At 38.2% G+C, this 15,505-nt stretch overlaps 1 protein-coding gene across 4 annotated transcripts in view; it reads left to right on the forward strand.

Annotated features, from left to right (window-relative positions):
- FSTL4 (follistatin like 4) overlaps nucleotides 1-15,505 on the forward strand; it is an 821,307-nt gene that overhangs the window by 759,954 nt on the left and 45,848 nt on the right. For all 4 annotated transcript variants that reach the window (XM_074213575.1, XM_074213577.1, XM_074213574.1 and 1 more), the window contains 2 exons: nucleotides 6,216-6,365; nucleotides 10,220-10,327. In XM_074213575.1, coding sequence (XP_074069676.1) covers nucleotides 6,216-6,365; nucleotides 10,220-10,327 — 258 coding nt within the window. The remainder of the gene's footprint in view (nucleotides 1-6,215; nucleotides 6,366-10,219; nucleotides 10,328-15,505) is intronic.

The raw sequence follows: 15,505 nt of genomic DNA on the forward strand, positions 1-15,505 counted from the left end.
CTCGGCATTTGCAAAAAATTTTAAAATAATCTCAAAAAAAAGGAACAAAAAAATGAGTGAACTGTTTTAATGACTGTATTCAAAGAATAGTCATGAAGGATTATGCTTTACCCTATTGCTGTTTAATATTTTTAGTGACTTGGAATAAGGCACAGATGTCATGTTTTCAGATGACAAAAAAGCTAGGAGTAGCTGGAGTAATCACACTGGAAGAAAAAATCTAAAATTACCTTTACATATTGGACCACCAGGGCAGATGTAATTTGATAAAATGGAATAGTAAAAAATGTAAAATGTATGCCTCTGAATTCAAAAAATCAATTCCACAACTATATTGATAATATGGACATTTCCATGTGTATGGGACTAGACAATAGCTTTTTCTTAGGAAGTTTTGAGACTTTTAATGAAATTCAAACTTAATATGTATTAAAAATGTAATAGTAACTGTGGGAAACTAGGCTACAGCTAGAGAGATGTGGCATCTAGCTAATCCAGCTACTCTGCTTTATTCTGACCAAGGTGTTTTGTTTAGCTCCTGGCACAATATTTTTAAAAGGACATTGATAAGCTTAGGAGAATATTTTTAAGGACTCACTCATTTAAGTATTCATTCAAAAATGTGAAAGTTTTGAGCCTTATGAATCTTAGTTTGAAGAAACTATAAGTTTTTAACTGAGGAAAAAAAGAAGACTTGGGAAGATGTAAAAGTTTCCTTCAAATCTTCAGAGTTGTTATGTTAAAGACGTATTATTTGTTCTAGTTGACCTCACAGGATAGAACTAAAGTGTAACTGGTTGAAATTTCAGAGGCAATTTTAGGCCTGAATGCTATATAGGAAAACTTCCTAATAATTATAACTAGCCCAAACTGAAAAAAATTGTCCTGGGAAGTAGTGGGTTTTCCCCTCATTAGAAGTCCCCTCTGCAAAAAAAACAAAAAAAGAAAAAAAAAAAAACAAGCTGAATGGGGGCAGCTAAGCGGCTTAGTAGATAATAAAGCACCGGCCCTGGAGTCAGGATTACCTGGCTTCAAGTCCAGTCTCAGACGCTTAATAATTACCTGGCATTGTGGCCTTGGGCAAGCCACTTAACCCCATTTGCTTTGCAAAAAACCCCCTAAAATTAAAAAAAAAAGCTGAATGGTTTCTTGTCTTGTACATGTTGAAGAAGATTCTTATGTCATTATGGTTTGGATTCAATAGTCCTTGAAGAGCCTTCCAACTCTAAATTTATGAGATATAAAAAATTTTACAAAGAATTTTATAAGATCCTCCAAATTAAATTAATATCTTAATACTCCATAATTTCAATGGAAAATTTACCATAATGAAAGATGATGAAATTATTATTGAAAACTGTAATTCAGATTTGGAAAATACACCTCTCTGATCTATGAATAAGGGAAGTTGATGATCAAACAAAAAATAGAGGAGATTATGGGAAAAAATAATTTTGATTACATGAACTTAAAAGCCTTTGTACAAACAAAATGCAGCCAAAATTAGAAGGAAAACAGGAAATTGGAAGGAGGAACATTACAGCAAATTCTCTTATAAAGGTCTTGTTTCTCAATTACATGATACAAATATGAAAACATGAGCTGTTCTCAATTGATAAATGGACAAATGAAATTAATAGGAAATTTTCAGAAAAAAATCAAAACTATCAATAGTCACATGAAAAAATGCTCTTAAATCACTCCATATTACAGAAATGTATATTATAACAACTCTAAGATACCATATCATACCTGTCAGAATGACTAAAATGAAAGAAAAGGAAAATGACAAATGTTAGAGGGGGGTTGGAAAAATTTAGACATCAATGCATTGTTGTTAGAGTTGTGAATTAGTTCAACCATTCTAGGGAATAAGTTGGAATTACATCCAAAAGACTAAGAAACTGGGGCTTACCATTACTACTTTTATATCCTAAAGAGATCAAAGAAAAGGAAAATAGTCATATTTCTACAAAAATATTTATAGCTACTCTTTTGTGGTGGCAAAGAATTAGAAATTGAGAGGATACCCATTCATCGCAGAATGACTGACCAAGTTTTAGTATATGATTTTGATGGAATACTATTGTGCTTTAAAAACTAATGAGCACAATAATTTCAGAAAACCTGGAGAAGACATATATGAACTGATGCAAAATGAAGGAATCAAACCCAGGAGAATATTGTACAAAATAACAGCAATATTGTAACAATGATTCACCATGAAAGACTTAGGAATTCTGATAAAAACTAATGATCCAAGACAATCCAAATCCATGTTGAAAAATGCTCTACACTTTCAGCGAGAGTGAACCCTCAATACAGATTTTAAACTTCCTTTATTTATACTATCTTATTATGTTTATGGGGTTTTTTTGGGCAAAAATGATTAATCTGGAGATATTTTGTATAACAATATATAATAAAAATTTAATTGCTTGCTTTCTCAAGGATAGGGAGGGAAGGAAAACAAAGAACTTGAAGCACAAAATTTTTTAAATGATTTAAAAAAATTTTACATGTAATTATGAAATACTTGACAAAATAAATTTTAAAATAAAGAAAAATTTGGTTCAGGATTGAGAAAAAAAGAGGCCAAAAGTTTGTAGGTGATCAAGTTTCATGTTTGTATATCATGAATATTTTCTTCAATAAGAAAGACTAGAAGTATTATATATGATGAGCAATAAATGACACTTTTCTTTTGTCCAGATCTTTGTTTTTCTTTTTAAGAGAACTCTATACTGTAAAAAATACTTTCCACTGATAGATTGGTAATTCCTTATGATTTTAGTTTGTTGCCTGGGATACTGAAAGATTAGTTGACTTGGTCATGGTCATATAGCTTATGTTTGATAGATCTGAAGCTAGATTTTCAAGGGCAGCCCTCTAGCTACTGGATCTGTGGCCATAAAATGCAGCAACAACAAAAAATTGAAAGAAAGGTGTGCTTATTGATGTAGAAATCACTTCTGAATCAATTAGACCTTTTCTTCTCCTGACTTATTAGAGCAAAGATCAAAATCAGTACCTCATTAGAAGAATAAAAATGAGATGTGTTCAATCAGTAAAGGTACATTATGAACTATTGAAAATTACAGAAAATGGGAAGTGAATAGAGGTATAGGTAGCAAAGGACACTATCACCTTTTCCTGTAGTAGCTTAATCTCGATATTTCAATCCCTCCAACAAACAGCCAGCAAACATCCAATTTCATTGCCAAACAGAGATGAGTGGGAATAAACTAATAAATACCCCAATATAGAGGAAGGTGGTAGATTATGAGAAATTTCATATCATGCAACAGTGAGAAGCAGTGAAAGGGAAAACATTTAAATAGAGTTTGGTATAGGACCAATAAATCGGGTCTCCTGAAGAACACTTGAAGATGAAATTAGAAGGAAGACAAACAATAGATGAAAAAAAGATGATCTCTTAAGATAATTGATCATTTCTATTCTAAAATGCGAGTGGAGCTACCCCATTTGGACTCCAATATCACAGATGTCATTGTTTTGCATCAGAAAGTAGTCATAACACTAAAGAAAATAAAAGTAGAAAGTGAAGCTGGGCCCAATAAAGTGTATACATGATCCATGCTAACAACAATACCATTCTGAGATCATCAATTCTTAAATTATATGAATGAAAGAAATTTAAGGGGCAATAAACAGATGTTGCTACCCTAACAAGGATAACCATCAATTCTTTTTTTGTTTATTTTGTTTTGTTTTTTAGGTTTTTGCAAAGCAGATGGGGTTAAGTGGCTTGCCCAAGGCCACACAGCTAGGTAATTATTAAGTGTCTGAGGCCGGATTTGAACCCAGGTACTCCTGACTCCAATGCCGGTGCATTATCCACTACGCCACCTAGCCACCCCTCATCAATTCTTATATCTACTTTCTCATTTCTACTTATTTCTTTATCACTGTCCATTCAAGTTGACAGTGAAAATATAAAAGGTAATGGTCAAGCCTTCACAAACTATATTCTTGAGAAGGACCATAAAATCTCTCACAGTTAACTTCCAGAGCCCCATTTTTTTGTTAGTTGACTTTTATAAAAGAATTTGATTTGCAAAAGCAAATAAATAATAAGGTGCTTCCTTCCAAGTAGGTTACTGAATTCCTTGAGAGTGTTTCATTGTTGTTTTTGTAATACATCTCCCTCTGCCACCACCACCCACCATCCAGCTTATTCCCTGGTATATAGTAGTTATTTAATAAATGTTTGATTGCTGTTAGTGTTATAGAAGGGCAATGAGTTGGTCCAGTGGATAGAGCTCTAGCCCTGGAGACAGGAGGACCTGAGTTCAAATCTGAATTATGTTACTTGACTATGTTACCTTGGGCAAGTCATTTAACCTTGTTTGCCTCGCATTCAGGATGACCTCCAGTCATTATGATTTCTATCTGTTTACTCAGATATGGCTCTAGAGGAGAAAGTGGAACTGGTGACTTTGAACAAGCATCCCCTTACTCAAATCCAAGTCATGTACATATCATGACATCACTTCCCTGATGTCATGTTCTTCAAGAACAAAGGACAAATGTTTATGTTAGTACTTCATAAGATACTTTAATAGAATCATTTAAGGCATAAAACAGAGTTATGTTCACCCAAGTTATTTGACCATGTCAGGAAGGATGATAAGGTACATACAATTCAAATATAGCATAATCCCTTAGAGGAAAACATTAGCTACTGAGGAGGGAGTAGGGGCATAAAGCCAAGGAAACCATGGGTCAATGGAGGTGAGAAAGGAAATCATTACAGACTTACAGACAGTTGCACAAAGGCAAAGAAGCAAAAAATGAAGTATTATCTGAGAGGGACTGTAAGTAAGCCAGAGTTGCTGTATTAGAAAGATTGAAAGTTAGGAAGAGGCCAGTTTGTGAACATTTCAAATGTCACCTAAAGGTAATTATATATTATCTTGGAGGTAATAGGGAACAACTGGTGCTCGCAGAAGCTTTGGGATTATTTAGACTCAGAGCTTCCTCACTTTGACAGCTGAATAGATGATGGATTGGAGAGGGGAGAAAATTCAATCATGGAGACCAAATAGAAGGTATTATTGCAAAATTCCAGGTGAAAGGTGATGAGGTTTTGAACTACATAGCTAACTATGATGGTTACTATAGAGAAAAAGGGATATAGGAAAGTTATTGTGAAGGTAGACACAAGATCTGAAATATATTTGAGTAAGTGTGCCTTCCCATAGGCCTGCCATAAAGAATTCATTTAATCCATTACTCTTCTTGCTCATGGATATTTTTGGAGAGAAACTGGGATGGTAGGAATACTCTTTGCATGAATCTGAAATTGATAAGCTTGTCTCCATCATACTTCCAATGTCTCAGTTTCCCTATTTCATTTATCTCACAATAGGCCAACATGATGATAGGAATAGATTGTCTGGTATTGTAGTAATGAATATATTTCCCCAGATAGGCTATAAACTTTTAAAGAACAGAAGTAAAGTCTATATCATCCTTGCAGTCCTCTCAGTGAATAGTGTAGCCCACATGCAATTGTTAATGTTTGTAGTTAAACAGATGAATGTATGGGAAATGTACCAAAAACTTTCCACCACAGTATATCATAGAGAAAAAAACCATCATATTGGATAGTTTATCTTAAACCTCATTCAAGGACCCTTAATTTTCCATACCACTGCTCTTTGATTTAAAGGCAGTAACTTACCATGTGACATAAAGAGGAAATTAGTAACTATGAGTCCCCAAGACACAATGCCCCAGAAAGTCATATCTATCAGTATATCTATCTCAACATCTTTGCTTTTGTGGTTAGAGCATATGAACCATTTCCATGCAGCAAGACTTTCTACAGAACCAGACAAACTCTAATGTTCAAATTTTTCTGCCCTCATATTCTCCTAAAGTTACCATATGAGCAAATATAAAAGCATCAAAATGGTAGCTTTTTTAATAAATGGATTTTATTTGCTACAAAAATATCTATGCCTCAGAGAAACTGCATAGACAATGATGATTAGAAAATAAATGGGATCCTCTAGGCCCATATCTCATGACTCTGAGAGAATTTGCTGTGTTCAATATGTTTAAAGTAATCCTTTAGTTCTGCCAGTGTAAATCACTCCCAAATGAATTTTACCATATACTTCCCTAAGTTAGCACATGTTGGACTTAAGTGGGTACTATTTAAATAAAAGTATCTTTTTCATTTTCAGGAAGAAATCTGTCCTCAGATGGAAGGAGAGACTACAATATCCTGTCAGTGGGCATCTGCAGTCAATGTTAGGAACCGATATGTCTATGTGGCCCAGCCAGTACAGAGCAGAATTCTCATAATAGATGTACAAACCCAGAAAGTCCAGCAGGTCTGTATAACTTCAAGGTGATTCCTAAGAATCTTCAAGTATATTAAGACTTTTCAAAGAGCTCAACAAAGCACCTGGCTCTTAGTAGACCCTATATAAATGCTTGTTCTTTTTTACTCCCCTTCTCTTATTTTTCACCTTGGAAGAGAAATCTCTATCCTGAATCACTTTCAATTCCCATCTAATAGAACTTCCCAGCCTAAAAACTGTTGTGATGTACATTTAATTGTTTGCACAACCTCTCTCTTCTCTCCACCTCCCACTCCCACTCCTTTTCCAATTCAAACTAAATAAGCCTCTTCACCAAACAGAATCTAGATTTCCTGTCCTATCAAGAATTGTGCCTGTTTATACTTAAGATTTGTGTTTCTGTAATCTTTCAAAAAGTTACAGCAGTACATTCCTTAGGTATAGACAATAATTATATTTTTTAGAAGAGGTATATTTCTCAGAATAGTATATCTGAAATCTCAAGTCATAAATTGCCTTCATAATTAACATTGCATTTCAAACATTTATACAAATTTTAAAAGGTGACACAAAGTTTTATTATCTCACTATCTTACTTTCATTGGTTTCTTCTACAGATTGAGCTTTTAAAAGCCTGCCTACCAAAGGACTCTTGACTTTAAAGAGTTCTATAAGAAATGTAATTCTTACAATGTTACAAAATTTGCAAGCCTATTGAGATTTGGTACATTTTTAAAGGGTGAATCCACAAGTCCATTTCCTGTTCTTTTTTTAAAGTAGGAGTACTAATGGAACCTTCATGTCCTTTTTATGTTGCTGCTAGCCTTTTCAGGAGACCTAGCTATAAAACAGATGCTCATGCTTAATTCTGTTCTATATGATTGTGATAGAGAAGTCAGTGTTAACATGCTCAAAAGTAGAAACAGAAATGTAACACTGAGATTTTTGTGGTTTTGACATTGCAAGTTCATTTGCACTTTTGCATCATTAAGTTGAAATACTGGTTTTTGTAGTTTTATTTGACTTCTTTGGTTCTAATGTTAATTAATAGCTATACTTCTGCAGTTAATATCATTGGTAGAATCTAGTATTAGAGAATCTAGCTGTAATCCCGAAGTCCTTGATAAGACTTTGCATATTAGTGCCCGCAGTCCATCCTAATTTTGTTCTGTTGATGTGGGCATGTTCAATTTTGTTGAGCCAATCCCTTTTAGTATTTGTATTTACAAGCCCTCACTTTCTATTTTCTATTCTTCTGAGTATAGTGTTTATATGAGTAAAATAAGTACTATACACATAGGTATTGTATTTTGTTAGGAGTATATTAAATGTTAAAATATTTTAAGATTGCTGTATACTTCAGGAGGGAGGTGTTGAGTTCTTCCTAGGTGAAGGCTGCAGAAGATTCGTCAGTGTAGTGAAGAGAAACTGGAAGTAGTTATGATGATTTGCAGAGAAAAGAATTACTTTGGTGGGTACAGCTACTGTTCAGGAAGAACTAATTGAAAATTGTCTTATCTCATTTGTGTGAGTATTTTATCCATTCATATAGATTCTACACATTCTATCTTCTTTGTGCACTTTTTGTCTCATCCACATAGTGTCTAAACTATACTGTTAACACTAAAGGCATAAATACAGTAGGAGCAGTATTTTCTTTGTTAGGCTACTTTCAGATATGTAAAACATTTTGGGGGGCCCAATACAGTGCCCTTTTCCCTTTGTAGTTGTTTTCCTTTACCTACATTTTTACTTTATGTAAAAGTACCTTAATTTTGATTGTATTGTAATACATTGGCTTTGTTTGAATTTTCAAAGTTTTTGATAAAAATTTGCCATCTAGACAGAATACCACTATGTGAACTGTTAGAGCAATTCTGGTTTCCTTTTATAGTTACTTTGCTAAAGGCATTTTGTTCTGTTAAAGTTTGTTTGTAATTTATTGTTTTTTGCTGAACTACTGGAATTGAAAGAAATAAACCAAACTTCTCATCAAAAAAAAAAAAAAAAAAAGCTTGGGCCAAATCTAGATTTTGCTAGAGATAGTTAGGCTGTCCTTTCCTTTCACTAAATAGAGTAGCTGATGTGAAGACATAACATTTCAGTTTGAGAAACCATAATCTTAAATGGGCAAACCAAGATGAATGACCACCTGAGATAATTGTTCCACTCAGTTTGCTTAAAGAAAATTAATTAGTCATAATTCGAGCCAAGATTCTCTGCCTTTCAGCTAGGTGGCGTAGTGGATAAAGCACCAGCCTTGGAGTCAAGAGTACCTGGGTTCAAATCTGGTCTCAGACACTTAATAATTACCTAGCTGTGTGGCCTTGGGCAAGCCACTTAACCCCATTTGCCTTGCAAAAACCTAAAAAAAAAGATTCTCTGCCTTTTAGGATATGCCCTAAGAGGGAAATCTTAGATACCTGTATCCTGAGGCTTGTCCTCTAATTATCACTGGCAGGGATTAAAGAGAAGTTTTCCTCACCAGATTAAATAATGCAGTCTGGGAGGAAATCAGATCCTGAAATGAGAAATATTGATAGAAAATTACTAGGTTTCAAGTTTTTCTCAGCTCCCTATGAATCAGCTTAAGGAAAGAAGAATTCCCTTACAACTAGAACTTTTCAATAATCATATGTCTGATTTTATTGTTATTAGTAGAAATTATTAGTTATTAGTAGAAGTTATTAGTAGAAGAATTTGGACAGAAGCTGAATGACCACTCTCAGAGATGTCTTCCTGCACCAAGAAGTAGGTTGGACTGAAGTCCTTGCCATCTCTGAAATTATAGGAGCCCCAATACAATATAATGGAATGTAGAGATGGAATCAGAGGATCTAATTTGAAACTTGGACAATTCCCTTCAACCAAGACTGCTACTGGTAACCTTTATGAATCTGGGCAAATCATTTACCTTCCCTCAGTCTCACTTTTCTCATCTGTAAAATGAAGTCAATGAATGTTCCCTACCGGCTCTGAATTGATGATGCTGTGATCCTACAGACTTCTATGGGCCCTATGCTCCTCTCTAATATGAGAGTTTCCAATTTTCTAAGATTCCTTTAGTTTTAAATCTCTGTTGTTTAGTTTCATTTTTTTTTAGTTTTTGTAATACAATGGGATTAAATGATTTGCCCAAGATCATACAACTAGGTAATTATTAAGTGTCTGATGTCACATTTGAACTCAGGTCCTCTTGACTCCGGGGCCGGTGCTCTATCCACTGTGCCTCCTAGCTGCCCTGACAATTCTCTTTCAACCAAACTTTCAGTAGCAGGTTCCAGAAGTATCTGACCTTAAAGATTGAGAAGAGAAGAACATCTCTAAGACATTTACATTACCTCACATAGAAGAGTTCTTATAGCTGAATATTAGTATGGGACCTGCTCCATATAGCCTTTGCTGCACTGATACTAGTGTCCCAAGAAAATACTGAAACAAAACAAGCCGTGTCAGTGAAAAATGCAACAACAAAAATAGATGAGTTGTTCAATTGAAAGGAGCCCCAAATTTTTCAAAATCATAACTGTAACATTAGAAATTATTTTAAAAAATATTTAGAATAGAGAATATTCTTATATCCAAATAAAGAGCTTTAGATGACCATTTAAAGTTTATAAAGTATGTTCCATACAGTAGCCCTATGATATAGTAATATTGACCCCTGTTACAAATAGGAAAACTGAGTCCAGAAAGGGAATGTAACTTGTCCACAATCTCATAGCTAATCAATGGCACAAATAAGAAGAAAATACCTTCCTTCTGACTCCTGCTTTGCTACTCTTTCACCTATAGCATTATGCTGTCAGTAGGGAGCCTTCACATTGTTTCTAAATTTGATTTCTAAGGCAGCAGTAACCAGAATGTTGTCTCATTTTTTCAAGGCCATAGGTGTGGATTCACTACCAGCTAAGCTGCTGTATGACAAGTCGCATGATCAAGTCTGGGTTCTAAGCTGGGGAGATATGCAGAAGTCCCAGCTAAGTCTTCAGGTATATTTATGAAAACTCTATATATTTGCTTGGAAAGATAATATAATTCTCTATTTGTATTTCAAAAGGGAAACACCAAATTACTCCCTCATTCCTTTTTCTTCCTCCCCTCTTTCTTTTCTGCTTTTTCCCCTCATTCTTCTTTACTTCTCCTTTTGTCCTAACCTTTATTTCTCCCCTCTTTTCCCCTTGCACCTGTTCTTTCTCTCTCTATCCCTTTATTTTTCTTTTTATCTCACTTTGTTCTTCCTTCCAAATTCCTCTTTCTTTCTCTTTGCCACCCTCTTCCATTCCACAAAACATACCTTTCTCCAACTCTAGAAATCCTGGATATCTGCCTCACATTTGTATAACATCTAATCCCAATGGTCTCAATTCTACTAAATTCCATAACAGGACAACTTCTGGTTGGAACAGTCTGCTCTTTTTTTTTTTAGATTTTGGCAAGGCAAATGGGGTTAAGTGGCTTGCCCAAGGCCACACAGCTAGGTAATTATTAAGTGTCTGAGACCGGATTTGAACCCAGGTACTCCTGACTCCAGGGCCGGTGCTTTATCCACTGCGCCACCTAGCCACCTATAGTCTGCTCTTTCTTCATATGACCATAGTTAAACACTATTCAAAATTGACTCTGGGAAATTATCACTGTCTGAACAGGTGGTTTCCTTAGGCAGTCAGGCCAGGTCCTAGTGGCCTGTTACAAATAGCTTTCAGCTTCTAATGGTCTAAATGGATACTTCTCATTTGTTATCAGCTTAGCCTTGAAGTTAGTGACAACAGTACCTTTCTTTTCTCTTTTAAATTTTTGGATTATTCATGCTGGGTCAGTCTTGTGGAAAATCATTCACTAGCACAGAACATTAAATCCAAGTGTGTCAGCATAGTGAAAGGGTCTCTTTTTATATCCTGCTTAAGTACGTTTGTAAAGAATACTAATGTGAAGTACCATCCATTCTAGCTGATAGATCTAGAAGCAAGGAATTTCAGAGAAGTATATTTAGGCTCCATGTAATAAAAACAAAATTACTAGCAGCAACTAGTAAGTACAGTGGATATAGCACTGGCCCTGGAGTCTGGAGGACCTGAGTTCAAATCCAGCCTCAGACACTTAATAATTGCCTAGTTTGGTGACCACTGGGCAAGTCACTTAATCCCATTGCCTTAAATAAATAAAATTTTTTTAAAAAATTTAAAAATTACTAAAATTAAGAGGCATTCAACAAGCATCTATTAACCACTTACCCTGTTCCAGGGAATATACATAAAGGCAAAAGCTCTCAGAGAACTCATAGTATACCAAGATAGACAATGTGCAAGCATTTATGTCCAAAGAAGTAAATACAGAATAAATTGACAATAATTTACAAAGGGAAGGTTCCAGCATTTAGGAAGATTGGGAAAGGCTTCCTGTAGGGATGGGGTTTTAGCAGGGACCTGAAGAAAACTAGGACAGCTAAGACACAGAGTTTAGGAGAGAAAGCATTTTAGGTATTAGGGACTTTCAAGAGAAAAATGCCTAAAATCAGAAGGTGACAGGTTTTGTGCAAGGAAAGAACAAGAAGATCAACAGATCATAGGGTACATGGACTAAGTAAGTTATAAAAAGACTGGAAAGTTATGAGGGGATCATATTATTTTTAAAAATTTAATTAATTTCTTTTCATCCATATGCACATGCATATTTCCAAGTTACAAAATTTCCATCCACCCTCCCTTCCCACCCCCATCCCCTCAGCAGGGAACAGTCAGGTTAGCATTTTGAATGCATATTTTGATAAACATGTTTACAAATTAATAATTTTCAACTCAAGGAATTAGGATTGAGGGAAAGAGATATATGAGATAATTTTTATAAAATGTTCAAAGGACTTTTTTTTTCCTGTGTGCTTTGTTATATTTTGTTTTTCTTCCTCTGTATGGGGATAATATAGTCTATAGCCTATCAAATATAGTTGTCCTAGCTCTCTGGACTGCTGAACGGAGCTGCTTCCATCAAGGCTGTTTATCTCATAATGTTGTTGTTGATGAGGAGATCATGTTATAAAAAGCTTAGATACCATACAATGAATGTTATTTAATTCTGGGTGCGATAAAAATTATTGGAGTTTATTCAATAGAGGGTTGAAATGATCAGACCTGTGCTTTGGGAGGATAGGATCACTTTCACAACTAAGTGGAGGATGGTATTGTCCAGGTCCAAAATGATGAGGGCCTGCACCAGAGTGATAATAGTTTCAGAGAAAAGAAGAGGAGATATATAAAAGATATTATAAAGGTGAAATTAATAAGACTGCAACTGATTAAATAAAAACATGAGAGGTATTGAAGAACCAATGTTATAAGCCTCAGTGAATGGAAGGATGTTGGTGTCCCCACAGTAATGGGGATATTAGGAAGGGAGACAGATAAAAGGATAAAACATGTATTCAGTTGCCGGGTTTTTATTTACAACGCCGGCTTCTTAATGCTAGTCCGTCCTCTTACTCACCAGTCCAACGCATGGTGAGTCTTCGGGGTACCTCCGGCCCCCACTCTTTGATGGGGGAAGAACCAGACAGAGCGCCTGAGGTGGGTCATGAGTCTTTTTTCTTCTGTGATCACATTCCCGCTTCCCCCCACCTCTCAGCAGACCCTTTTATCCCCTCTGTCCTCCCTCCTATGAACTCTTACTCAATGAGGGGCCGAGTTCTGTAACATTCCCTTATAAGGTGATTATGTTTCCCCTCTAAGCGACCGCCAAGCCTCTTCCCCCCGCCCCCAACATCTCCCCCTTTCTGTTTTACAAGGTTATCACTTGGTGTGACCTTAAGCGGTGCTGAGGTTAGCCTTAAGCGGTGTCATTTCTACTGGCCTCTGATAGCCGGGGGCGAGGAACCCTGTCTTAGGTCATCTCCTTCAACCCAGGACCTTGCCCGTCCTAGGCGCCCGACACCCTCAGGGCCTGTCTTAGGTGGCTGGGTGAGGAGAAGTTGCCCGTCTTGGGGTTTACCTCGTCTTACCCCTAGGTGTCACATGTCATGCATGGCGGCTAGCCAGACTTGGGGATCCGCCGGGGGCGAGGAACCCTGTCTTAGGTCATCTCCTTCAACCCAGGACCTTGCCCGTCTTAGGTGGCTGGGTCAGGAGAAGTTGCCCGTCTTAGGGTTTACCTCGTCTTACCCCTAGGTGTCACACGTCATGCATGGCGGCTAGCCAGACTTGGGGATCCTCCCCCGTCTCCATGGCCATGAAGGCTTTCTGAGTAAGAAGCATATAGCCCCTCTGTCGCCTAGCTAGGCGGCAGAAACAGACAACAAGTAGGGTGATTCCCAGAATCAGCGTCCTTGTTCACCCTCAAGGGGGTATCCTCCCGCCATCTGGCAATCCCTCCATGGTATGGGATCCTTGATGTTTTCCCCTGTGGCCACACATGAGGGGCCCCACCGAGGCAGAAGGGAGCCCCATCGATGTATTGGTCCGTGCTACCGGAAGGGGAGAGGGAATAACTCGGAGTATTCCCCATGTCGGATTTCCTTCAGATGGAGCACCTCCAAGGATCCCTACGATGATCAGAAGGCCTGAAAAGGAAAGAAATTCCTCTCACCCCGTAGGGTTGGGCATTAATCAAGGTCTCTTATCTTGTAAACAGGGAGCCATCTTTCTGGCTCTTCTATCTTATCCTCGGGATGAAATGACAGGTGGCCCTGTCTTCTGTTCTTTACCGTTACAGGGCCATGCCAACCTCCCTCTTCATCTCTCCACATGACTTTAGAGCCTGGTAGGGCCTTGGTGGGAGAGGGCAGGAGCGTTGGTTCTTTCTTAGCATGTCCTTTTGGGGAGAAAAATCTCTGGGCGGCTGTAGTGCCGTCATCCCTGACTTGTAGGAAATTCATGGTAAATAGTACCTGAGACAGGTCTGAATGGGTCAGTGACCTGCCAACTCCCCCTTTCTGTTTAAAAAGCGTAGTTTTGAGTGTGCGATTTGCTCTTTCTACCAAAGCTTGGCCAGTGGGATTGTAAGGGATCCCGGTGGAATGGGAAATGGAAAATTCTTTGCAAAAGGAAGCAAAGGCTCTCGAGATGTAGGCAGGCCCATTATCGGTTTTGATAGCCGAGGGGACGCCTAAGACAGCCATCTGGGCATATAGATGTGAGAGAACGTGTTTAACCGCTTCTCCTGGCTGTAGAGAGGCGAAGGTGAAGGAGGAGAAGGTGTCCACCGAGACATGGATGTACTTACGACCCAGGTGAGTAATGTCCATCTGCCAAAGAGCATTGGGGCCGTCCCCACGTGGGTTAGACCCCTCTGCGGGGAGGGCTTGTCTAAAGGGAGCACAAGAAGTGCAGGAGCGCACAATTTGGCGAGCCTCCTTCCGGGGAATGCTGTATAGGCGCCGGAGCGACCTGGATGACAAGTGATACTTACCATGTGCCAGCTGGGCAGGTGTGGACAGGTTTAACAAGAGAGCCCTATCTGCCTCCGCATTGCCCTGGAATATGGGGCCGGTGGAAGAAACGTGAGAGCGCACGTGAAGAACAAACAGGGGGTGGTTTCTATCACGGAGGGAGGATTGCAGCTGTGTAAGGAGTGGGCTAATGGAAGAAGTCGAGGAAATGAAGGCATCTTCTAAACGAGGGATTAGCATGGCACAATACATACTGTCAGTAATAAGATTAAAAGGGGTGTCTCTGTAGAGACGGAAAGCCTGAAGTATAGCATATAGCTCATTCTTCTGAGTGGAGTCAAAGGGGGTATCAAAAATCCAGGTGGCGGGTCTAGCAGGGTCATGGACCACAGCACGGCCCAACCTGGTAGCGTCAGTGAAGACATTAGGGCCGGTCACTGGTTCTGGGGACACTAGAGGGCGCGGGCGGGAAAGGTGCAGTTCAGCGAACACTCTAACCACGGGAGGTGGCGTGAGTCTGGTCTGAGAGAGGGTAGTCAGGACAGTGGCCCAAGCGATAGATCTATCAACTAGCGAGTGGGTCACCTCCTCTGGGAGGGTAAAGTTGAGGACAGGCAAGAGGCCAAAGAGACGCTGGCATCGCTCTGAGGCCTGAAGGCAAAATAAGGCCAGGGCCTCCCACCGGTCCCGGATGATGCTCTTAGTGGTCCGGGGGTATAGCCATTCAAGGCATCCATGTCTCTGGAATAAACATCCCCAGCCCAGGGAACTGTCCCCCAGTGTGTGGAAGAGG

The sequence above is a fragment of the Macrotis lagotis genome, chromosome 1, assembly GCF_037893015.1.
Source record: "Macrotis lagotis isolate mMagLag1 chromosome 1, bilby.v1.9.chrom.fasta, whole genome shotgun sequence".
Classification (NCBI taxonomy): Eukaryota; Metazoa; Chordata; class Mammalia; order Peramelemorphia; family Peramelidae; genus Macrotis; species Macrotis lagotis.